Here is a 25,017-nt window from a genome sequence, read left to right as displayed (position 1 = left end):
GCAGTCAAGCAGCTGCGTTGCCAAAGTCGAGCTGTTGTCCCCCCACTTTTTCTTCTGGGTTGTCTGCTTTGTTGACTCTCTTCTTTGTTCCATGGCCGCAACCAGCTGGGCAAGGCAAATGAAGCTGGGAGACTAACATTTGAAAGCTGCTGCTACTGTCTCTGTGCCATGATTGGGGGAACTACAGCTTGCACTACAGCATCAACATTATTATTACAGAGCTATAATAATGGGAGTCTTCACTGCGCATTAAGATCTTTTTTGTTGCTCATTGTGATAGATCATTATCCATAAATCAATGGATTAACTTAAATACGGCAATCTGGGAGGGTAATGGAGGCAGTTGTTCTCCTTGGTTAAATGGACTAAATGACTATGTTAAAAAAATCACCTTAAAAATGACACCCAAAGGAAAGAATATATAGATTGCCTCTGACAAATTAGTCTTAATGACATTATTAATTTATGAACTAAAAAGAAAATGTTAATTGTTTTAATGTGCAATTTAAAAATGGGTTTGAAGTTTCCCTTAAGATATAAGAACATCATTGGCCAACTATTTGTTCAGAGATAAGCCATATAAAGTGTCAACGCTTTTTAGTATTTTTCCCTGTCTCAGTAATTGGTCTGCCCTATCTTTAGCTTAAAAACATGAAGTTAATTGTAGTTTGAGATCATTATAAGAAGCCAAAGTATTGTTTTTTTTTAAAAAAAATATCTATGCATCATTGCATAAATCCATCTTATGAGTCTATAAACAACATGGCATCTTAGCCATCGGGTGTAGTAGTTCATGAGAAGAACAGAAAGAATGTGTGATATCTACCAGCAGATGAAAGATGGTATGATGGCATTTATGTGTAATAGGAATAAACATATTGATCTACAAGGGTCAAATAAAAAGTAATGCCCCCACCTCCATAATTTTAGTTTAAATAAGGATATCTTAATAAATGAAACAGGAAAGCAATCCTTAAAATGAGTTCAGTTATAACTCTATTATTCACGTCTATTATTTACACACTTCTGCCAGCAATGGAAAACTGCTTAAAGTCATCATGAAATTTGCCTCTTCAACCAAGCTCTGACAGTCCTTTCTGCCTCTGTATTTGAGTCAAACAGATGCCACGAAGGCATCCTTAAAATTTAGGGAAAAGGTAAAGTTGCATGACAACAAGTCTGGATTGAATGGTGGATGAGATGAGATGGTGAGAGCCAACTACGCAACTACCTCTTAGGTGACTGGTGAAATACAAGCCCAGAGTTGTTAGTAACACAATCCCATTATTGTGTTTGCAAACTCTGCTTAATCAATGTTTCAAAGATTTGTGTGTTGCAATCTCATGTTCTGAATTGATAGCAGTTCCAGGTTCCAGGAAATCCATTTGTGAATAATACCAGCTGCATCTCAATAAATCTGTAATCCTTATTTTCTTGCCAAGCCTGGGTTTTTTAATTTTTAATTTTTTTTTGCCCGCAGGTGAAGCTTTGTGATGATATTTCATGGACTAATCAGCTGTCAAGATGCTGTGAACAAATCCCTCACTTTAGTTCTAGTAGTACAACAACAATTGCTGGCAAATGTCAACTCTATTTTTACATCTTTATTAAATTTCAATAAGAATAAAGAAAAAAATTAAAAAGAAAAAGGGAATGAGCCGGGGGGGACCAAAATTATGGGGTACAAACAAAGAAATGGAAAAGGAAAACATATTTCCTTTTGGTACTGATACCAAACTTCCATATTTCTTTGGTACTGATGCAAATTTCAATTCTTGAAGCTTTCGTTTCTGTCATCATCATGTGAGGAACCCATCAGGCATGTTCCCTCTAATATTTAAAAATTGCCAGTAATGTAATGCACACATTCCAGTGAAATCCAATTGTCAGTAATTTCCTTTTGAATAATCCACCTATTGCCAGTTAATTAGTTCATCAATATATTTCATGTGAAATTATTGGCTGTTGTCATGGGTTTCCACTTTGTTTTTGATCACACAAATATGTTCTTCCACTATTCTTTTAAAGCAATGCACAGGACTCACATCAATACAGTCATCACTATAATCAACCTGAATCAATCATGTTATATTGCTTAAAGTGCACTGATAAGTACATGCTGTAGGTTTCTGTTTCACAAACAATAGCAGCACAAACTTTCTTACAGCAACTTTCTACCACCTACTAGAGTGAAAAAAGACAGGTGCTAAAGAAAACTTCAGATCTGTTAGCACTTCAGTGCTGTCATCTGTTGGCACTTACAATATTGTAGGTATTGCTTTTCATTCAGCCCGCTTAGATCATCTTTCTTCAAAAAAAGGTTTATTTTATTAATGATCCTTGAATTAATTATCACTATTATTGTATGCTTTCTTTCTAGAAACTTAAAGTGGCTAACTATAAAAAAAATACTGGTTAAACTTATTGCATGTTCATTTCTTCTCCCAATGTAAAGAAATTACAGGAATAAAATAAATATTTTTGGTGTGGCTACTTGAAAAATCTATAAACTGAGCTCATTTGAGCCATCTGTTTCTCTGGGTTCGCAATCCTATGTTTTTGAAGCATTGAGAGCATAGGTTTGTGAAAGATAAAAATTGCTAATTATTTTGATTTTATCTCAAAATGAGAGGTGCCTGCAGATTTGAGAAGTCCCAACGAAGCTGGCTTGAGCAGGGCAACAGGACTTGTTTCTTCATTACCCCATCTCCTGTCTTCCCATCTGGATGCTAGAGTATTATTGCTTTCTTCTGCTCCATAGAGTTAAAGGAGCATTTTGTCAGGAACCCTGCTGCCTGCATAATACAAGTTTAAAAGATATATTGGTGGAACACGATTTGATGGTACTGCGCTAATTATTATTCAAGTCTGTTGAATTAACTAATAATTCAAGTCTCTTCATTCAGTGTTTACAGACGTCATGATGTTTTGTTTTTACTTAAGGGATAATGTCAGGGACTGCCATTTTACTACATTTTGTGGGGAAAGATTATAGAAACAGAAAGGAAAGCTGCAAAGTTAACGTTTTCTTTTTGCAGAGAAAAAGCAAACCCAGAGCTTGGTCAAGCCTGTCTTAATGTACCAGAGATCAGGAAGGCTGAGTCAAGCCCCAGTGGAATTTCCTGGGGAAGGAGATGCCCAGTCCATCACTGTCTGCTCAGTGCTTCTCCCAGCACAGTGAGGTACCATCAGCCCAGTTCCAGTCATAAGCTTGCACCAATCTCCACTCGGTCCAATGGCCAGTTGCCATCAGGCTCTCAGGACTCCTTCCAGCCTCACCTGTATTATCACTGCAACCACCAAGAAGCCACCAGAAGCAGCTATGCCTTGCCCCCTCTGCCAGGACATGGGGACCGAGCTACTTTGTGCTCCCAACGCTCCAGTGGGGATTCATTATCAACTCCCCGCCATGAGACTACTGAGAGTAGATGGAAGCAATGGCCACAAGACCAGCAGCATGTACGTCCAGTGCAACACCATGTTGTAACAGTCAGGTAAGAACCACATACCCTGGCAGTTTAGCATGTCTCTATAAGAGTGATGGGCTGTGTGGAAGGCATTTGTTCTCCCTTGTGTCTGAAGGCCTGGTAGATAGCTACATAAAAGCTAGGAGTCAAAGAACGGGGAGGAAGGGGAAGCTGTCCATTCATTGGTAGTCCTGGACAATGGACTGAGCAGTAGGAACTCCTATCACCTACTCACTCTCTTCACACTATGGTGAGCTCTACATTAGTTCTAATGAAATCATAATAGGCATGTGTACACAGATATTACTCTTTGATCTTTTGGGGAGGAACTGATGATGCATTTCTTTCTAAAATAGCCATTCCATAGCTATCCTATTTTTTTTATTAAAAATTTAAAAAGCTTTTACAAATATTTACCTCCCCTCTCCCACACTCCCCACCCGAACCCATCTCCCCCCCCACCTCCCAGAGCAAATACAGGGTATAAATCTTTAACAATCATATTCTAAATTAAACTAACAGACTTTAGCATCATCCTTCACTTGTACTTTAACTCCCCTTTTGTTGAGCTAACACTAAACAAATTATATCATTCCTTGCTTCTTCAATCATAAGCTATCTGGTATAGCTATCCTAATTTTATATGCTCTTCATCAGTAGCTTAATTTTAGAGCATCACTTTACCTGCACAATGCAGTAGCAATTGAATTTTTTTGAGACTTTGGGTGTTGGTACCTGTTCAAAAAACTAATAAACAACCTGAGTAAATATACTGAATATATTCCCATTTCCTCTGGAAATTAAGATTGGGTATGACTCCATAGCCAAACTAAATTCAATAGCAAAGTGTGAATACAACACTATAAAAGGTATGAAAAGACCCTCAGGATACAAGATGGTTTATAGGCTGGCCTTATTCTCATTTAATAACCTTCCCTTCATTAATTTCTCATTGGACCATAGCTAATGACAACAGACATTTTATTTTTATGCAACAGCAACGTTAGTAGCTGAAGTTTAACGATCCCCTTCCTGGCATCGGGCCAATCTAAGGGTTGCTTGTTGTGTTATTTTGAAGCATTAGTGCACCCTTGGGAGCTAAGCCTAGCTCTAAAACTCCGTGTACCATAAATCAATGAATCTGCCTTTTCCAAGTGGGTTTTGCAGTTTTAGTCTGTGTGTGTTTTCATTCCAGAGAAAGTTTTTAAAGATCATATTTTTATAAAGTTTTAGAGGCAGAAACAAATTTATTTTAATCCTTAGAATGCTGTATGATATACGACTAATGTAGGCTTTCCTCCCGACTGGGCGCGCAATCTGCTTTTATTTTAGAATAAACTGGATGGGGAGAGTGACAAAATAAGTAATTTCCCTTGACAAAATTCTAATGAAAAAAAATTCTAATTTAAAAGTAATTTTGAACATTCTCAATTTTGGATCCTGCATGCTGATGTTTTTAAAATAGGTACATATCACAAACTGGAAATGTTGGTATTTATCTTTTTCTTATTTTAAAATATTTCTATATCATCAATATTATTTAGCATTATTCCTGTAACATTAAGGAAATTGGTAAATCTAGTTTTTCACTAGCTTCTTGGCTCTTTCCTAGCACATTCTGCTATGTTTGCATAGTCTCTTATCCATTCATCCCCCTGCTCCCCATAAGCTCTCTTATTTCAAGCAGTATGGGCATCTTTGAAGGGCATTGTTCATAAAGGCATGGTTTGTGCCCCAGAGAAATGGTAGATTTTAACTCCTACCCTTATGCAGCCAGCACATTCCCTTACTGGTGTAGAATGATAGGAGCTGCAAGGCACCAAGCTGGTAAAAGCTGCCCCATGCTTTCAACAGAAATACTAGTGTTTATATTTCAGAAACAGAATTTGAACACTTAATTCATAAATTAATCAACTTGTGAATCAAACGATTCAGTAAACCCTGATATCTAAAAAAGTGTCTACATTTTAATGAGTATCATATTTCACTTCCATTCTATCATAAAAACTCATGTCCATATTATGGCCCTAGTAGACTTGCAAATTCTTTGAACTTTCTATTCATGCCTGGCTCTTGGTTAAGTAGTGATCTTGGCAGTGCAGACTTCTTAATCTGGACATTCTTTGTACTTTTCTTGATCTATAAGGAAGTAAGAGCTGGGCATAAGAAGGCAAGGTATTATGAAAGAGTTCATTGTATCCCTTTTCTGAGGAGCAATAAAAGGGTTAATATTTTGCATTCTTTCTGATCTCCACCAGAGGTATGTTGTTGTCTATGGCCTGCTTTGGAGGCAGCTGCAAGCCAAATTTCAATTTGGAAAGTCTTGTAAAGTATTGCCTTAGGAGAGGTGGAATCCTAGAAGTTCTGATCTCTCGAAGGTATAGAACGAAATCCTTGAAAAGATTCTTAACACTCCAAATCTACAGCAAAATTCAACACCATAGAAATTGTATCTCTCAGGTCAAGCAAGATTTGAAAGTGAATGTTTTCTTTTAGTTATTACTTATTTATTTTATTTAGTTTGCCAAACAGGTATAAGTATAAACATAAATATGAACACAGTAAATGGGTACAAATAAATGGAGACAGTAGGACAGGGACAGAAGGCACACTGGTGTGCTTAAGCATGGCCCTTATAGACCTCTTAGGAATGGGGTGAGGTCAATAGTAGACAGTCTTAGGTTAAAATTATTGGAGTTTGGGAATGTAACAACAGTCAGGATAAGTTTGAACATCTAAATAAATTATTTAACGAAGATAACTCAACATAAATATGATGATGAAAATTATGTATAAATTAGCATGACTTTGCATTTAACACAGAGGGGAAAAAATTCTTAGATTAGCCTTCCCCGTGTAAGCACTCACTAGCTTTTTTGGTGGTCTAAAATCTCCACTTTAAACCCACAAACACCTGTTTGAGAAACACTGGTGATTTAAGACACACAATTACTGATCAGATGAATAAATTTCACTCCTGGTTGAAATAAACAATCAAAGTTTAGATGCTACACATTAGGGCTTATTGCCTGTGCTACATCATGGAATTTTGACTCTGCATTTTTCTTGCTCAGAAGGCTAAATGGTCAAATCAATAAAGAACTATGCTTGGCATGAAATTAATAAGCCAATGATTATCTTTCTCCCTACAGACATGACAAAGTGTTCAGGATGCCAAAGAGGTAGGTTAAAATCCATTATTTCATGCCCTTCTATTATTTCACATTTTCTTCCTTCAATCCAGTTATTTTGAATGAGCCAAAATATTACTCTTGCATAATTCCAGGCAGGCAAAGGCCAGCAGTTAGATCAGGGGTGTCAAACCCACATCATCACGATGGTGTCATGTGATGTATCAGGACTTTATTCCTCTTCGCTAAACTGGATGTGGGCGTGGTTAGCGTGTGACACATCCGGCCCTTAAGTCCACAAGTCTTAAAGTGGCTGAGCTTGAGAAATACTGTCATAGTTTGGCCCTCTTTCTCTATTATTCATGCACCATGATAATAAGTATTCCTGGAATCATTTATGATTATCTCAGAGTTTGGAAATGGGAGACTAGTCATACAGTCACCTTGCATTGGCTGAGTTACATGTGTTTGGGTTTTTTTTTCAGTTTATTCTAACTAAAGCAGATAAGACCGCAAAAATCAGGCCCATGTTTTTTAAAAAAAACTATTGAATCCACAACAGGTAAATTAGAAGTATGCTTACACAATATATCTAGTCATTCTTCATCGTGTAATAATTACTTATTTACAGTATTTAGCTTGGAATTGGCTTTTTTAATGCTTCAAATTTTTGTTTAAAGAGTCAGGATTCAGCACACATACTGTACGTTACTGACATATTTACTAGCTGACCTTGTTTGGTTTTCTTTTAACACATTTCCTTTCACAGTTTTGTTACATTTTCTTACATTCAGGCTTGAGTTACAATAGATTTATTAACATACAATATCTTATGCTTCAGACTTTCCCATCTATGTAACTAATAATCCCAATCTGTGCTAGGATGTTTGGAAAATGCAGTCCAGTATACCTGCCCAAAGTCAAAAGTGGCAAACTTGTTATGCTATGATTGTTGAATACGAAGGCTTAGCAGAAAATTTCTGATCCCAAAAATGTATCTCTATTCTATAAACACAGGGATTTTCTGAATATTCTCCTGAATATTTCCCAGTATCTTCAGAGTATAATAGCAAAAAAAAAAATAAAAAAAAAATGAAGATGGCAGCCATGATGGTGTGTCAGAAGCTCCACATGTTTTTCCTGTCCATCACAACTCCCAGAAAAACCAGATGGAGCTTCAATTAAACCACCATAGCCACATTTACAGTATTCTGTAGATAATTGGATATAATGATTCACTGCATGAAATGAGACATGTTTTGTATCTTACATGCTTTAACTTCAAATTGATGACATTGTTTCAGTGGTGGGTTTCAAAAAAAATTTGAACCTACTCTGTGGGTGTGGCCACCTTTGTGGGAGTGGCTTGCTGCCCATGTGACTGAATGGGAGTGGCTTGCTACCCATGTGACCGGATATGAAGATGCCGACGACACTTGTCAGAACCACCTTAAATTACCTCACACACAGCATTGGCATGCATAAGAATATGATGTAAACTTGTTTTTTAAAAGGCATCTTTGGTTTGCATTAAAACAACTTCAACACACACAATGTTCTGATTGCACCATAAACGCAGTAGTCATCCTTACCTTTCACAGAGGCACTGAGTTTTATAAATATGAACATGATAGTGTAGAATAATCATATCCAAGGACCAGTGGTGGGTTTCAAAAAATTTTGGAACCTCTTCTGTAGGTGTGGCCTGCTTTCTGGGTCCACTGGTGGAATCTCTTCTAACCGGTTCGGTAGATTTGACGAACCAGTTCTACCGAATAGGTGCGAACTGGTAGGAACCCACCTCTGCATTGTTTATTTATAATGTTAAGGCATCTATTACTAAAATGTAATGCGAGGATGAAGGACTACACCAGTACTTAGATTTCAGGGGGGGGAAAGAAAAACAAATATCAAACCATCTTACTTCAAAATATAAGTGTGTGGAATGTTGGAATAGTGTAAACAGAAACCAAAATAAATCTCATAGAATTTCAATACATTGTAAATTGTAACTAGATGCCAATCTCCTCTATTGTCCATTTGAGGTACCTGAAGACATCTGGTTGCCTATTGTATGGGAAAGTACTGGAAGAAATGGCTCCTGGCCTGACCTAATAGATATCTTATGTTCTGAGTTTATGTAATGGGCAGGAGATACCAACAATTTTGATCAGATGCAGGGAAAAGAACCACCTCTCTGTGAAACCTTTAAAACAAAATAAGAATGTTCCCCAAATTTGGTAAAAGAGTATATCAAAGGAAGGAAACACAAGAGATTAGGTTTATGTTCTCCCAATAGTTTTTGCTTCTTTGCCTTTGGACGATTGGACATCAATTGCATTTTGCATGACAGCTTGGTACAATCTTCCTTGATCAACTGGACCCCAGCATGCTGCAATATAGCCCTCATCCTATGGGGATTATAACACTTGTTAAGTAAACATAAGATACTTGTGTGAGGAGGCAAATGCGAGCAATAGCACCATCGACTCTCTTTGCAGAGAAGTCATCAAATGACATCTCTAGATTATTTTTAAAACCATCTATTTGTTTTGCCTGTTTACTTTTCTATCTTGTGACAGATCATCAAATCAAATCAAATGGAATAGAAAAAGAAAGAAAAAGCAGTTGCTTGAGTTTTTATTTTATTTTATTGCTTCTTTCTTAGTTTATCCCAAGTGATCGCTGAGTGGCCAATTGCTGTCTTAGTGTTCTGTTCGGTGACTGTGTTGATCTGTACTTTGGTGGGCCTACTAGTAGGAAATGTGCCAGATTTTTCTGAGCCCATGTGGGTAAGTTCATACTAATTACATAACTTGGGATTGAGCCATGCCCAATTGGATGCTCCCCAGTCTACAACTGAACTATGTTTTCACAGAGCTGGGAGATGGTGGGGATATTAGTCTTTTGGAGGACTACTGTTTGAGGGTGCTTACTTTAAAAGTTTGCTATCTGCTCTCCACCCAGTAGCATGCAGAAGCAAATCTCAGGGTGGTAACTGCATTTTGTCGTACTTTCCCAGAAACTTGATTTTAATGAATTTTGAATGCTTTAAGAATCCCTAAGTTAAAATGTTAAGGGAAGGGCCACATAGTTTGGTGCTTTGTATATAAAGAAGCTAAACTCAATTGCCAGATAGAACTGAAAGTATGTTTGAAGGCTTTTAGTCAGACTAATTAATACTGAACTAGATTCAAAATGCTTAAATTTTGTTTATTGTTAGCTACTTCATTCACTTTTTCCCTCTTCCTATAGGGTACCAGTGAGAATGCTGGAGGGCGGGGAGCTAGAGACTAACCTTTAAAGTACTGTTTTTAAATTCTGCCCTTTTAGATGATTAGAAACCATTAAATGATTTGTCCTTTATACATTGTGGGATAAATTGCAGGGTTTTCTAGAATGTGAATGGGCTCCATTCTATATTTAGTAAACAAGATTCTTAAAGATTCCTTACAAGGCAGCATCAACATAAAAATTAGTCAAAACAAGGAAGTGGACTCATTCACATATTACAAAAGGTATCAAAACAGACAAGATGGACGTTAGGCAGCCCAGTGTAAGTCTCTCATATCTACCCACATAAAATTATCCCACCTGGCTTGGATTGTGCCACCATGACTGCCATCTTGCCTGTTTTGAACCCTAACCTCTGTAGATTGTTCTTGCCTAAGGCCCACCTGAATGAATTAGAGTACATGGTCTGAAATGAAACTTAAATGGTCTGAAATGAAAGAATTTGAGATTATTCAAAACTGAATGATAACAAGAATGTCAAAAGAGACTCTGAAAATTTTGATTAGAATGAAACAGACCTATTCTAATTTTTCTTTGGGATCATAAGGCTGTACGTATTTTAAAAAACAAGATTGATTGAGACATGTACCAAAATACCTGTTGTAGCTGATAAAATATCATGTTTTTAATGTTTTTTAAAATCTTCCTTTCTTCATTATAAATAGGGTTTTGAACCACGAGACACAGAGATTGGCAGAAAGCTCACAGTTTGGAAGAATATGAAAAGCCAAACAGGCTATAAAAAGATGCTTTCCCTTTCTCCCTTCATTGATAACAGGTTGCTATTATTGTTTTTTCTATTATTATTGTTGTAGTTATTCCAGTGTCAATAAAATAATGACATGCATTAAAATAATGAGAAAAAGGTGTTCCCTCCCACCCCTTCTCTATGAATTATTTTTTTGCATCCTGCTTCAACAGTTTTAAGATTATTGCTTGAGAATTCAGTGGCCATTAAAGGAATGCAGACCTTGGGGGGGGTAGGGTACTATAGTTTGGAAGACAGCAACTTTTGCATCTCATTTGGAAACCAAGGGCTCAGAGTATGGAGGAAGAATGGAGAGGCCAATCAAGCACAGTAATCCCACGGTCATTGAACCAGGTTTTGGTGCTTTTGGCAAAAGTTGCTCTCATTAGAAAAGAGGACTTTGGACCAAGGAGCAACAGGACTTTGGACCACTGTGCTTCATTAAGACCAGGGTCAACACAGCCATCTACCAGGAGATTTTGGAGCATTTCATTCTTCCTTCTGCAGACGAGTTGGGGATGCTGACTTCATTTTCCAGCTGCCCACACTGTCAAAAGCACCAAAATCTGGTTCAATGACTGTTGGATTATTGTGCTTGATTGGCCAGCAAACTCGCCTGACCTGAACCCCATAGAGAATCTATGGGGCATTGCCAAGAGAAAGATGAGAGACATGAGACCGAACAATGCAGAAAAGCTGAAGGCCGCTATTGAAGCATCCTGGTCTTCCATAACACCTCAGCAGTGCCACATGCTGATAGCTTCCATGCCACGCTGCATTGAGGCAGTAATTGCTGCAAAAGGGGCCTAAACCAAGTATTGAGTACATATGCATGCTTATACTTTTCAGAGGTCCGATATTGTTCTATGTACAATCCTTGTCTTATTGATTGCATGTAATATTCTAATTTTCTAAGACGGTGGATTTGGGGTTTTCATGAGCTGTACGCCATAATCATCACAACGGCTTGAACTATCTTGCTTGGCATGTAATGAGTGTTATCTCATATATTAGTTTCACCTTTTAAGTTGCATTACTGAAATAAATGAACTTTTGCACAATATTCTAATTTTTTGAGTTTCACCTGTATACCCTGAAATTAATTAATTGAAATAAAAATAAGATACATAATGGCAATCTATGCATCTATTTATTCTAAATCAAGGATATCATTGGAATCAAAATAGGAAAGCATTATCTTCCATCTCTGTGCAATGAAATTATGCCAATCAGCTGAGCTATACAGAACAATACTCAGTTGCAGAGTTTCCTAATGATAGCCTTATTTCTTTTGTTAGCTTTGGAGATCTGGGCATCAACAAAGGGCAGAGAGCTTTACAAGGAGAACGAGAAGCAAGAATCAGGAGGATGGTGGAGCCAGACTATGAAAAAGATGGCTTCTTCTGTAGTCCTCCAGGTAAGATTAATTTGAAATGAGACTTCACAATACAAAACAGCAAGAATGGCAACATTTTATTTAATAAAATAATCGTAGCAATGAAAGATGCCATTTTGTCCACTATGCTAACACACATAAACAAACTACTAGTCTATATAGAAATTCAAGGTAAAGCATTCCCAACAGATGGCTGATCGTTCTCTGTTTGAACACATTCTGTGAAGGAGAGCTTAACACGTCCCTCGGGAACCAGTTCTACTATTGAACTCTTCCTCTTTATTAAATCCCCCCCCCTTAATATTTAACAGTAACTTGTCTTTTTGAAATGGAAACCAATTTACTCTGCATTCTGGATTGATAGCAAATAGGAAAAAAGGAGAATGGTAAAACTACCATGTTTCCCTGAAAATAAAACAGGGTCTTATTTTCTTTTCACTCCCAAAATAAGTGCTTGGCCTTATTTTCAGGGAGGTCTTATTAGTTTTGAGGTGCAGAAGGCCCCTTAATTTTGGCCCATGGCCTGTGGATCAGCTGATCCAGAGAGATCTGTTTGTAGCATCTTTGGCCTGCCGCTCTTTTTGCGGCTACTAAGAGAAGGGGCATGGTAGCTAGGATTTAGCAATAGCAATAGCAGTTAGACTTATATACCGCTTCATAGGGCTTTCAGCCCTCTCTAAGCGGTTTACAGAGTCAGCATATTGCCCCCAACAACAATCCGGGTCCTCATTTTACCCACCTCGGAAGGATGGAAGGCTGAGTCAACCCTCAGCCGGTGAGATTCGAACAGCCGAACTGCAGAACTGCAGTCAGCTGAAGTAGCCTGCAGTGCTGCATTTAACCACTGCGCCACTTCGGCTCTATCTGTTTCTATGAGGCCATTCCACGTGGATGGCAGGTGCATGTGGGGTGCATGGGGCATGTTCCCAACCCTCCCCCCCCCCAGGAAATGGCAGGGACCAGCTGCACTTGCATTTAAATATTTTTGGGGAGGGCTTATTATCCAGGGAGGTCTTATTTTGGGGAAACAGGATAGACTCTCGAAAGGGTATTGGGGGGGGGCGTTTCCTGGTGATGCACCCAAATAATCTTTTTGTAAATTGGGCGTCCAGATTATGAAAAGAAAAGAATGGAGTTCATTTATTTAATGCAAGGAGCTGTCCAAGACTTTTATATACCCATCCAATAATGTTTATCTTGTATAAATGCATTTAAATATAGATATAAAACCAAACATACATTGCTCTTTTCTAATTTACAAGGAGCTGGGAAGCATTTGCATGCATACAGAAGAGGTATATCGATATCTTGTCTTTTCCTTAGTTAAAAAAATAGTTATAGTGTTAATAAAATTCTTTTCAACTGCACCTCACATTTGAAGATTTTTACAGGCTTTTACAGACTTTCCACAGAACATCTCCGCTGCTAGTTTCCCTGGATTATTTGCCCGCTGTCTCCTGTCCCACCCAGTTGCCCATTACTATCTCCCACACATTACTTTCCTGTCACTGAATTTGCCTCCTTTTGCCTAGCAGATAATTACTTCCTCTGCTGCTGCCATTAAAATCAATAATTCCTGGAAATACAAAGAGCAGATAAATCTTTGGGTTCTTAAAGTTGATGAGTTACTACAATTATTATGGATGGGGCCTACGGCTCTCCCTGTGGACAGATTGCACATTCCAAAAGGTAACATATCAATAATTTAGCAATAAACCATTGATGCCTCCAGGCCCGGTGGTCTGCTATTATTTCTTGCTTTTGGGGTCTTCTTGGACAGGAGACTCCTCAACCAGCACCTCTAAAACTAGACATAAGTGCATTTGTGATCTTGTTTAAAAGCAGGAATTTTATTTTGATACCATCACATTTCAACAATGTAAGATACTCATTGCACACATACTTCAGATTCTGAATTGTATGTCATCAATGACACATAAAGCTTTTGTTGAAGACACTCTTTTTCTTGTGTCATATCTGTCATCGGACGTTGGCGATGATGTTAGTGATCCTATTTTTATCAACAGCTGCACGAAAAAGTGCTGTTAAGTTTTATCCAAACCAGTCCCTTAGATTTTGAAGCCACAATGTTCTTCTTGTGTCTGGACCTCATTTGCCTTCAATCTTTCCTTGGGGGATTAAGTGAAATATGGTGTATTTTTCTGGTTGTCACATCACATGACCAAAATATTCTAACTTTCATTTTTTTATGGTTTCCCTTGGCTTTCCCAGGCAGCTTATCACCTCCTCATTTCTGATTTTGTCAACCCAACTTATATGTAACAACCACCTGTAAATCCACATTTCTGAAGACACAGGAGATTGCATATGTGCATGCTATACTATTCTGATTAAAAACATCATTATTTTAAAATGTAAAAAACAAACCTAATTTACATGAGGCTATTTCATTATTTTTCCATAACATGATCGCCGTTCCAACCACCATTATCTAGCAACAATTCATTTAGGTCCTCAGTAGCTAATGTACTGGAGGAAAAATGAGGAAGCATCCGTTTATTTAAGAGGACCTTGGGTTTTTTATTTTTTTAGCAGAAAGAAAACTCTAAGGAACCATAACAATAAAAATCCTTTTAAAACAGCTCAGTTATGAGTGAAGGCATGCAGTGAGCACAAAATTCTCTGCATGATTCCATATAAATACGGTAGGAAATGGAATAATGTATCCCAGATGAGAGAATGGCTGGTTGGCTGCCATGGAAAATTCCATGATAACATTTCCAAATGTTTCTCATTTTAATTTGCTCAGATTGCTAACACTGCTGTTCTCAAAATATCCTGCGGCAGTTCAGTAGGATCTCATTCCAAAGCTTCCTTCTGATTTGGGTGTAGAATGTATAATTCACTTATTATTAATGCCAAGGTACCAAGGTTTTTTTAGATGTACTTCTCTCATATGCATTCAATTTTATGCATGTCTGGGTAGAAATAAATCCTACCAACATCAAGGTGATTTATTTATAATTAAAGGTGTACAGGAACACAATATGCCCTGGTTTCATCATTCATTGTGATCAATTGAAATAGATATAATATCTAACAGCTACCTAGGAAAATGAATGCCAGGAAGCAAGCAATAGGACATATTCTGAACAAGAAATACAACTAGATTTAGGAGTGTTTCTTTCTCCATTATATACACTCCTCTAGACGTTCTGTAGCTGAATCAAAAATGAAATTTAATTTAAAAAACAAGTAATAAATAATATCTATAGAGGCAGGAACACTGACCATACTTTATATTTTGAATATGAAGCAACACTGAGTCATTGCCTTCTAAGAACAAATTTACATCAATAATGCTACATTAGCAGAATAACAGAGTTGGAAGGGGCCTTGGAGGTCTTCTAGTCCTAGTTTTGGCTTAGGCAGGAAACCCTAGACCACTTCAGACAAATGGTTGTCTAATCTCTTTCTTAAAAACTTCCAGTGTTGGAGCATTCAAAACCTCTGGAGGCAAGTTGTTCCCCTGATTAATTGTTCTAACTATCAGGAAATTTCTCCTTAGTTGCTTCTCTCTTTGATTACAAAGTTTCCACCCAATGCTTCTTGTCCTGCCCCCAGGTGCTTTGGAGAATAGCTTGACTCCCTCTTCTTTGTGGCAGTTCCAGACATATTGGAACACTGCTATCATGTCTTCCCTAGTCTAAGGTGACCAGACGTCCCACTTTCGGCGGGACAGTCCCCCTTTTGAACAATTTGTCCCATATCCCAGGTTTTTTTTAAAAAAATCCCGATTACTTTTAAGTTACGAAAAAGCCTCCAGCAGCCTTGAAGCTCTCCTAGCAACTGGGAGCGTATATTCTTCGAGCTGAGCGCATTCCTGCCCGCGCATCCTTGGGAGCTGTTGCCAATGGCTGAGGGAGGAGAAGACTTTACTCCATGTGGAGACCGCGGGCTTCCCTCACTGATTTTTTCTTCTTCTGTTGCTTTGAGCAGCCCCTCCCTCCCCCCGCCTCTCTCTTTCTCTCTCTCATGGAGCTGGCGGGCTGCCTCCGAGGCTGTCCAAGCTCAGCCCCCCCCCCTCCCCCCTCCCGGACTGCTGCTTCGCCTCGGCTGCTTGGGGCTTCTAAATTGGCATTGCGTGTTGTTTGGGGAGGGGATTACTGTGTCATAGAAACACAGTGTATGTCTCACGTGGCTGATAACCTGGTCTCTATACAGAAGAGGTAATTTTAAAAACTTCAGAGCGAATCCAAAAAGAGGGGAGAGAGAGGCTGAAGGAGTGTGTACACAAGAGGTGGAATTTTATAAACCTCCCAGTGAATCCAGAGGAGGGAGGAGGGAGGGAGGGAGAGAGAGAGAGAGAGAGAGAGAGAGAGAAGCGGAAGGAGTGTGTGCACAGGAGGGGGAATTTTATAAACGTCCCAGTGAATCCAGAGGAGGGGGGAGAGAGAGAGAGAGAGAGAGAGAGAGAGAGAGGCTGAAGGAGTGTGTGTACAGGAGAGAGAATTTTATAAATGTCACAGTTCATTTAGTGACCAAAGTTGCAATGGCATTGAAAAAAGTGACTGATGACCATTTTTCACACTTAGCGACTGTTGCAGCATCCTCATGGTCACATGATCAAAATTTTGATGTTTGGCAACAGATTCGTATTTATGATGGTTTCTGTGCCCTGGGGTCATGTAATCGCCTTATGTGACTTTTTGACAAAATATAAAATTTTTAATCAAGCCCCTCCCCCCCCGGTCAATGGTGTCCCTCTTTACCAATCTGAAAATCTGGTCACCTTACCCTAGTCCTTCTTTTCATTAAACTAGACATATCCAGTTCCTGCAACTGTTCTTCATATGTTTTAGCTTCCAGTCCCCTAATCATCTTTGTTGCTCTTCTCTGCACTCTTTCTAGAGTCTCCACAACATTAAAACAGGTTCTTCTTTTGAAAACGATACTCTCTACTGATAAAGTATAACAGTTCTAATCATTCTTCAACTTTGGAAAAGCTGTGGAGAGTTCTTTTTTTAATATTAAATATACTATAGAATCTTTTTTCCTGTTTTTGGCAATGAACTAGGCAGCAAGCATTAAAACCCAAGCTTTAATCATTGTCGTCGTCGTCATCATCATCATCATCATCATCATTATCAACATCATCCCAGGTTTATCGGAAAGACCATTAGGTGGATAAAAATGCCAAATCCAGTCTACACATCTGGCTGACTGTGCAACCAACAACAACAATAATAATATTGGCACACTGCATACTATACCACAGAATCTTGGACAGTGCTCAGAAAATGTATCCATTAACAAATTTTCCATCTGTCAAAAGCAAAAGGAAACATTGCTTGGATCAACATATATATTACATCAATATATTCTTAGATTATTGGGAAGAATGAAGCAACAGAATTAAATTTAGAATGGTTCTGGACAGTGGTTATCTTACTTTTTAAATGCTATCTTCATGGATGGAATTTATGCAAGCCTTTTGAAACGGATGGATTAAGTTTTCTTCTTCTATTTTTTTCTTTTATTGTTCTCTGTAACCTATGGACTAAAGTCTTCCTCTTTCATTGCTGTGGGTGTTTTTCTAACTCATTTAAAGATTGGACTCTTTTCTCTAACTTGAAATACAAAAAAGATACAAAAGAAATAAAATTTGCAACGGTAACACTGCTGCTCGGCTGGGAGGTTTGTGGATTGGAGTTTGTGTATTGAAAATGGAAGACTTTTTTTTTCTCCACTGATTGTTTTGACTTGGCACTAGAAGGTTTCACTGCTTGGCTACAAAGAGTGATAAGAAGTGAAGCACACAGATGTCCCTTTGAAGTATATCTTTAACCAGAGAAAAGTGAAAACAAATGTTTTTGTGAATCTATGTTTTAATTTTATTAACCTTCCAAGCTAGAACAGCTGTGTTTGTTAGCTGAGAGAATGGCACAATTTCAAAAGCAAACAGAAATTTCAAGCTTGCAAAAGATACTTTCAGAAATACAGAAATTATCAAATACATATGAAAAGATAGAGAAGAAACTGGAAGACTTAGAGCATATAACAGCAAAATATGATGAAGAAATTGAGGATGTCTATCAAATGCAAAATGTGGTGCTTAAAACTCAAAAAATCAAAGTGGAAAATGAATATATAGAGATTAAACCTGCTGATATTTGTAGTGATTGGTTTGTCTCTGAAAATGGAAAGAATGGAATACTGAAAGAGGAATTAAATGGAGAGGAAATTTATCCCAGAGGGCAAGATACAGAAGAAGAAAAAAACCAAAGAATCTTTGGATTTAAAGAGAGAAATTATATTAGCAAAAGCATTGATAACACTGCTGACAATCAAAGGTAAGCTGAATAAGGAAACAGAAAGAGGGCATCAAGATTATATGAGAGATCTTATAAGCAAGGAGTTGCTAAGAGGAGTCTATACAAAGCTGATCAAGAAGATTGTTAGAGGACTGGCACCACAAATGGCAGAAGATATGAGACTGCTTTGCTATTGGAAAGATATAGGTTGATAGATGGAAGAATATAATTTAAAACTAGTCAAACTTAGTGAAATTTATTGACAATATATATATATCTTAAATAAATAACTGATAATGTTACTAATATATACAATGTGTAGTGTTATGATGAGTATAATTGGATATAATATGAATATAGAATAGTACCCATGTAAGGAAGATTAGCAATCCCTTTGGATTATACATAAATGTTAACAATAACAATAAAAAAGAACTAAGTTAGATACTGTTAAAGTTTTGATTATTAGGGGGAAAATGTTATGATATAGGATACAGTCAACTGATACATTTCTATAGCATGTAAAGAAGAATGTTGTATTTGTTTTAAATTAAAAATAAAAAAGAGGGATAAGAATAACAACGTATATATAGATATGCGTATAACATAAGGAAACTGGATGTAAACTTTAAATAGTGACTTGGAAAGGAGGATTAGAAAACTTTGTTATTAAATATTATGGATGTTTAGCTAGAACAGGACATAAGGATTTAGTGTTAGTGGAGGATTTTAGAAATAATAATTGAAAGGCCAGTATGTGGTTATGTATTAAATTTTGGTATATTTTATGATGAAGGACACTTTAAAAATTATAGTCAAATGAAAATGGAGATATGATAATGGTGACATGTATGAATATTTGAGTTAAAATACTTAAGTTAATATGAATTACATTTGTTGACTGTGGAAGATATGCACGAAAGTCTTTTTGTAACCAACTGATATACTTTCTATAGCATGTAAGAAGGATGTTGTATTTGTTTTAAATTAAAAATAAAAAAATATTTAAAAAATAGCCTATATAGCATCATTATCATTATCATTACTATTACTATTATTGTTCCAAATAATTTGTCTGGTCTCTTCACCTTTGTTACTACATGTATTTTGTTTTCCTTTTAGGAAAGAATTATTCTCAGCTGGTTTTCATGTCTACAACTGCTGGGAGCTTGTGGAATTTGCAAGCGATACAATCCATGTGTCAAATGGAACAGAACAAGGTTTGTAGTGTTTTGAGGAATCAACACATTTCCCTAAAGTGAGAGATTCCACTTTCATACTTCTAAATTACTTATGTAATTCTGAGATCATTTATATGCACACAAAGGAATGAGAATCCAGCATCCTCCAATATGGAATTAACAACAAAATGTAATGAAAAAACTCTCTTTTTTTGGTTGATCAAAATAGATTTGTGGGGAAAAAATTGAAAGGGGAAAAGATAAGAATATTATAGTAAAAATGTACTGTAGAAGTAATCTAGTCTAGTTCACTGGAATTGGGCAGTCAAATAAACAATAAATAAATAAATAAATTTCTGTTGTAGGGGGCGCTAAACCCTGTAGTTGTAGCAGTCCTGGCAGGTGAATTAACCATCTTCTTTAATAATCTCAGACTAATGCCACAACTCATTCCTACCTAGGGGAGAAGAGGGCAAGGGAAAGGAAATATTCTGAAATAAGATAAAAGGAGTAGCCATTCTTAATCTAGGAAATATCTATTATCAAATAATTATTATATTAAAAGAAACAGATTAAAGAAGATCTGTCTGTCTGTCTGTCTAAAGGTTTCATTGTAAAAGCTTGTGGCTCTAAAAATCAGAAGAGGATAAAATACAAAAAAGACAAGAAAAAGGAAAAGAAGACAAAGGGCAAGAAAGTTAATCCTTTGATTAATGGATGTTTTTAAAGTGAAAGATCTGTATTGGGGTAATTTCAAAATGAAAGTATATTTATGCTTTGTGAAACTATGGCATTTAGGTATCAAAGCTTATGTTATCTTATGCTTGATGAAAAGTTATGAGAATCTGAAAATGTCCACTTCATTAAAATGCTTGATAATTCTTTTTTAAATCCTATTATAGTATTATTATGTTTGACACTACAAACTGCATATTATTATCAATGAAATGTATATGCTGTCCATCTCCCTGATAAAGCGACTCTGGATGGCTTATGTATCTAGTATAAAAGGTAATTAGCATATGGAGTAAAGGCTGAAGTGATTACCTTTCTTAACTCGGAGAATAAACACATTTTTGGCTGTCATATCATCATCATCATCATCATCATCATCATCATTTGTCTTAATGTTTATGTTATGCAGCAAAAGATAATGATTAGTTCCAGCTCACTGTCCTCTTATTGTCATCAAATAATCTTTTCACAGTTTTTGCACACTGATTTCCAGTTGGCAACCTCATGTTGTCATCAGCCCAACAAAGCCTCAGAGTGACAGAAAATGAGGATATTGGGGGGGAAAAGAAGAAGAAAGGGTGAGAGACACAGAAAAACCTAATGCATTATTTTCTTTTTGGCCGTTTTCCAGATCCGTTCACACCCACAGTTTGGAAACCTGTGTCAACGTACCGAAGCCAACGAATGCTGTCCAAGCTGGTCTCTTGGGAACTATATTGCTGCCCTACACAACCGATCTTCTTGCTTCGATATTACCCAGGCGGATGTTTCCCACACCCTGGCCCTCCTACGTTCTTGTGCCCCTGACTACCATAAAGGCATTCTTGTTCCTTCATGCATTGGTTTCAAGACTGAAAGAGATAAACACGTACAGTGTTCTAAACTCCCGGAGAAATGCACTCGGTTCCACGCAGTTTACGAGCTCCTTCATTTCTTAGTGGACAGAGATTTTCTCAGCCTGCAGACAGTGGGATATCAAGTGCCAACTCTGAAATATAGCCTGTTGTTTTTGCCAACCATGAAGGGAGCTTCCATGCTGGGAATCTACCTAAATAATCTTGAGTCAGGGGACTTGTTTGATAACTACACATCCATCATTGGGATGGACTTGGGCCTTAAGCAGAAATTATTCCAGCACTACCTTTTCCTGGATACCGTGTATCCAATCATGGCAATACTGGCAATATTTCTAAGTATATTTTGTTATTTACACTCGGTCTTTATCACTTTTGTCGTCATAATGATTGTCTTTGGTACCCTGATGATTTCGTATTTCTTGTACAAGGTGGCCTTCCAATTCTCCTACTTCCCTTTTGCAAACCTATCTGCGGTGATCATTCTCAGCAGTATTTGTGCCAACCATACTTTGGTCTTTTTTGACCTCTGGAATCGTAGCAAGAGCCAAAACCCATCTGCAGGGCTGTTGCAGTGGGTGAGAACAACCATGCATCATTTTGGTTACCTCGTGATGGCATCTTGCCTGACAACTGGTGCTGCTTTCTATACAAGCTACATGAGTTACATTACGGCCATCCGCTGTTTCGCCATCTACATGGGGACTTCTGTCCTGGTGAACTTGATATTTATGTTGACGTGGCTCCCTGCTTCAGTTGTACTGTATGAGCGATTCATAGCAAGGAAGTGTGTTTATAAACCAGAACACTACTGGAATAATACTGGGCACAAAAGGGTCATTCTGTCTTTCCATCATCTCCTCCAAAGTATCCAGACCACGTGGTGTGAAACTTCCAAATTATTATTTGAGAAAGTTCTTCCTTGTGGAGTAATCAAATTCCGTTATATCTGGATCTGTTGGTTTGCTGCCTTGGCTATAGGTGGCGCCTATATTTCCTGTCTAAATCCTCGACTAAGGCTCCCAACTTTGGAGAGGTCGTCTATACAAGTGTTCAGGTTAAATCACCCCTTTGAGAGATATGATGCCGAATATTGTAATGAGTTCATGTTTGAAAGGTTAGAACGAGAAGACATGCACATGCCTATCACTATTGTGTGGGGTGTACTCCCAGTGGACAATGCGGATCACTTTAATCCTAAAAGTAATGGCACTCTGGTGAGAGACTCAGCCTTTACCATTGAAAATCCTGAAGCGCAAAGGTGGCTGCTGCAATTCTGCCAAAATGTCAAGAATCATACTTTTTACTACACTGACGTGGAACAAAAATCCACAGTCTGTTTCATGGAGGAATTTCAGCAGTGGATGGACAGCAGGCAGTGCTCTAAGAGGGATCACAGCTTCAACCTCTGCTGTAACCACTTCTCCTTCCCATATGGCAGAGAAGTCTTTCTTCATTGCATCAAAATGATGATAATGGAGCACAACAGAGAAGAAGCCGAAGATCGTGACTTTGGTCTCCGATTTGACGAGAAGGGCAATCTTGTTGCCCTGGTGCTAGAGTTTCAAACCATTTACTACTATAGCTCCAACTACAGCAAGGTGAAACATTTTTACGATGAGGTTGGCTTATGGATAAGACAAGAGATAAAGGTAGCCCCCATGGGGCTTCAAAATGGTTGGTTCACCAGTAAATTGGAGCTCTATAATCTCCAGCATAGCACCGACACAGACACCATGGTGGTGCTGGGATTGTCAATAGCCATCTGTTTTGTGGTTCTCTTGCTCACAACTTGGAATGTCCTTCTTACTGCATTCTCTGTTATCACTGTAGCAGGTACTGCTCTGGTAACTGTTGGACTTTTGGTTCTTCTGGAATGGCAGCTGAATGCTATGGAGTCCCTCTTCATTTCAGCAGCAGTGGGCCTCTCCGTCGACTTCACGGTGAACTACTGCATTGCCTACCACTTGTGTTCCCACTGTGACCGTCTGAGCCGGGTAGCCTTTTCTCTGAAACAGATGAGCTGTGCCACCATCATGGGAACTTCTGCTTTGTTTTCCGCAGGTGTGATTATGTTACCTGCCACTGTGCTAGCATACAGGAAGTTAGGGATTTTTATGATGATGATCAAATGTATCAGCTGTGGCTTTGCCACATTCTTCTTCCAATCTCTGTGCTGCTTCTTTGGTCCAAATAAGAATTGTGGACAGATTCTTTGGCCGTGTATTCATATTTTGAAGGACTACTCCGAGAGCCCTAACTCCTCCAACAGAACTTTCACTTGTGGAGGAAATGAGAAACAGAACCGATTAGCAAAAGATCAGGAATCCAATGGTGCAAATGAACAGTATGAACTCCAGCCTTTGGCCCGGAAACTCAGTGACAGCTTTGACAATAGCACTTCCACAAGTAAACTGTCCAATCGTCCATCTGTCTTATCTGAAGATATTCAGCTCCAGGATAACCGGTGCCCTAGAATGGAGCTTCACTCATCCTTTGAGAGAGACAGACAGAAGCTAGAACAAACTGAGGGATGCCATATATCTCTTTGTCGGTGCCCTGCCTTGCAAACATCTTCTCCTTACAAGCCTGGAAGTAACTCAGGAATAGAAGCAGAAAATCATCAAGATGAGCTCTGCAGTGAGTGCAGGTGCCAAAAATATGATCCGAAAGCCTGGGAACATTCCCAGTCAGCCAGCACAATAGATGACAGACTGCTAAATAAATCTCATTATTCCAGCAATGCCAATCAACAAAAATCAGATTATACCTCAGAAAACAGTAATCTGCCAGAAGCTGAACTGTATGATCTTCACAGATGCCTTTATTCCACTGGTAGCTCTTTCAGTGTTCAGAATATCTCCAGCGAGACCTCTCTCAGTGATTTTGAACCCAGCATAAAAATTGTGGAATCAGCCAGCTCCTGTCCAGATCATTTAGATGTAGCTGATGCTTGCTGTTCCACTCAAAGAGGACACCTGAATGGAAAGAGAGACACCCTGAGGCTGGACCTAAGAGAGACTGTCTTTGACACCTCTGCATCAGCATCCCAGCAAAACAATGGCTTGAGAAAGACACGATTAGGAGGATTAGGAGGCGTGGATCCAGTTGTTCTACCAAACAGCAAACCTGATATGCCTGATGTTTGGATCAAACGGTCTGGGGTGCAAAACTCTGGATACTGAGGATGAAAAATCTCAAAGTAGAACAACTGCTATTTCACGGGCATGGAAAAATAAATTTTCGGCTGAAATAGCAGATTTGAAACCCTTCCTTTTTCAGCATGAAAATGAAGTGCATTAATGCGGAAGTGAAAAAAAAACTTTTAAAAAAACACTAAGCCAGCCAATTTGAAGTAGATCAGAAGGAAGTTTTAATGCAGTGTCAGCTAATCAACTGCCTACCCTTGTAGTCAGTGTCAGTCGGTGTTGATTATATTCAGTTATCCTTGTTAAAGAGAGCTGGTTTTCTCTAGTGGTTAAAGCATCACACTAGAAATTGGGAGACCAGGAGTTCTAGTCCTGCTTTAGGCACAAAGCCAGCTCGATGACCTTGGGCCAGTCACTTTCTCTCAGTCCTAGGAAGGAGGCAATGGCAAACCACCTCCGAAAAACCTTGCTGAGAAAACTGCAGGGACTTGTCCAGGGAGACTCTGAGAAGCCAATACAATTGAATGGAAAAGAAGAAGAAGAAGAAGAAGAAGAAGAAGAAGAAGAAGAAGAAGAAGAAGAGGAGGAGGAGGAGGAGGAGGAGGAGGAGGAGGAGGAGGAGGAGGAGGAGGAGGAGGAGGAGGAGGAGGAGGAGGAGGAAGAATCCTGCTTAAGCTTAATCAAGAAAGAGTTGTTTGTAACTGTCTCTGGTGTAAGATGTGTTGCAATATTTTGGAAGCAGCAGAGAGTCCCAGGGAACACAGAAATACATGACTTAGTAGCTACC

The 25,017-nt window shown here is 38.3% G+C and overlaps 1 protein-coding gene across 1 annotated transcript; it reads left to right on the top strand.

Annotated features, from left to right (window-relative positions):
• Positions 1-811: 811 nt before the first annotated feature.
• Positions 812-24,266, top strand: DISP2 (dispatched RND transporter family member 2). The gene is made up of 8 exons (XM_032213579.1): positions 812-903; positions 3,039-3,494; positions 6,620-6,649; positions 9,267-9,390; positions 10,558-10,670; positions 11,939-12,057; positions 19,434-19,531; positions 20,859-24,266. Exons 1-8 carry the CDS (start codon positions 812-814, stop codon positions 24,264-24,266), a joined length of 4,440 nt encoding a protein of 1,479 aa, XP_032069470.1.
• Positions 24,267-25,017: the final 751 nt, after the last annotated feature.

Source organism: Thamnophis elegans, chromosome 1, assembly GCF_009769535.1.
Source record: "Thamnophis elegans isolate rThaEle1 chromosome 1, rThaEle1.pri, whole genome shotgun sequence".
In the NCBI taxonomy this organism is placed as follows: Eukaryota; Metazoa; Chordata; class Lepidosauria; order Squamata; family Colubridae; genus Thamnophis; species Thamnophis elegans.
The sequence above is the reverse complement of the archived record's forward strand: the minus strand, read 5'-3'. Positions and strand labels throughout refer to the sequence as shown.

Excerpts from the sequence above, each read along its gene's own strand:
- DISP2 (XM_032213579.1), top strand. The coding sequence starts at position 812 with ATGTGTGATATCTACCAGCAGATGAAAGATGGTATGATGGCATTTATG. Across the intron at positions 904-3,038 it reads CTACAAGGGTCAAATAAAAA|AGAAAAAGCAAACCCAGAGC; the intron begins GTAATGCCCCCA and ends TTCTTTTTGCAG. Across the intron at positions 12,058-19,433 it reads CTTCTTCTGTAGTCCTCCAG|GAAAGAATTATTCTCAGCTG; the intron begins GTAAGATTAATT and ends TTTTCCTTTTAG.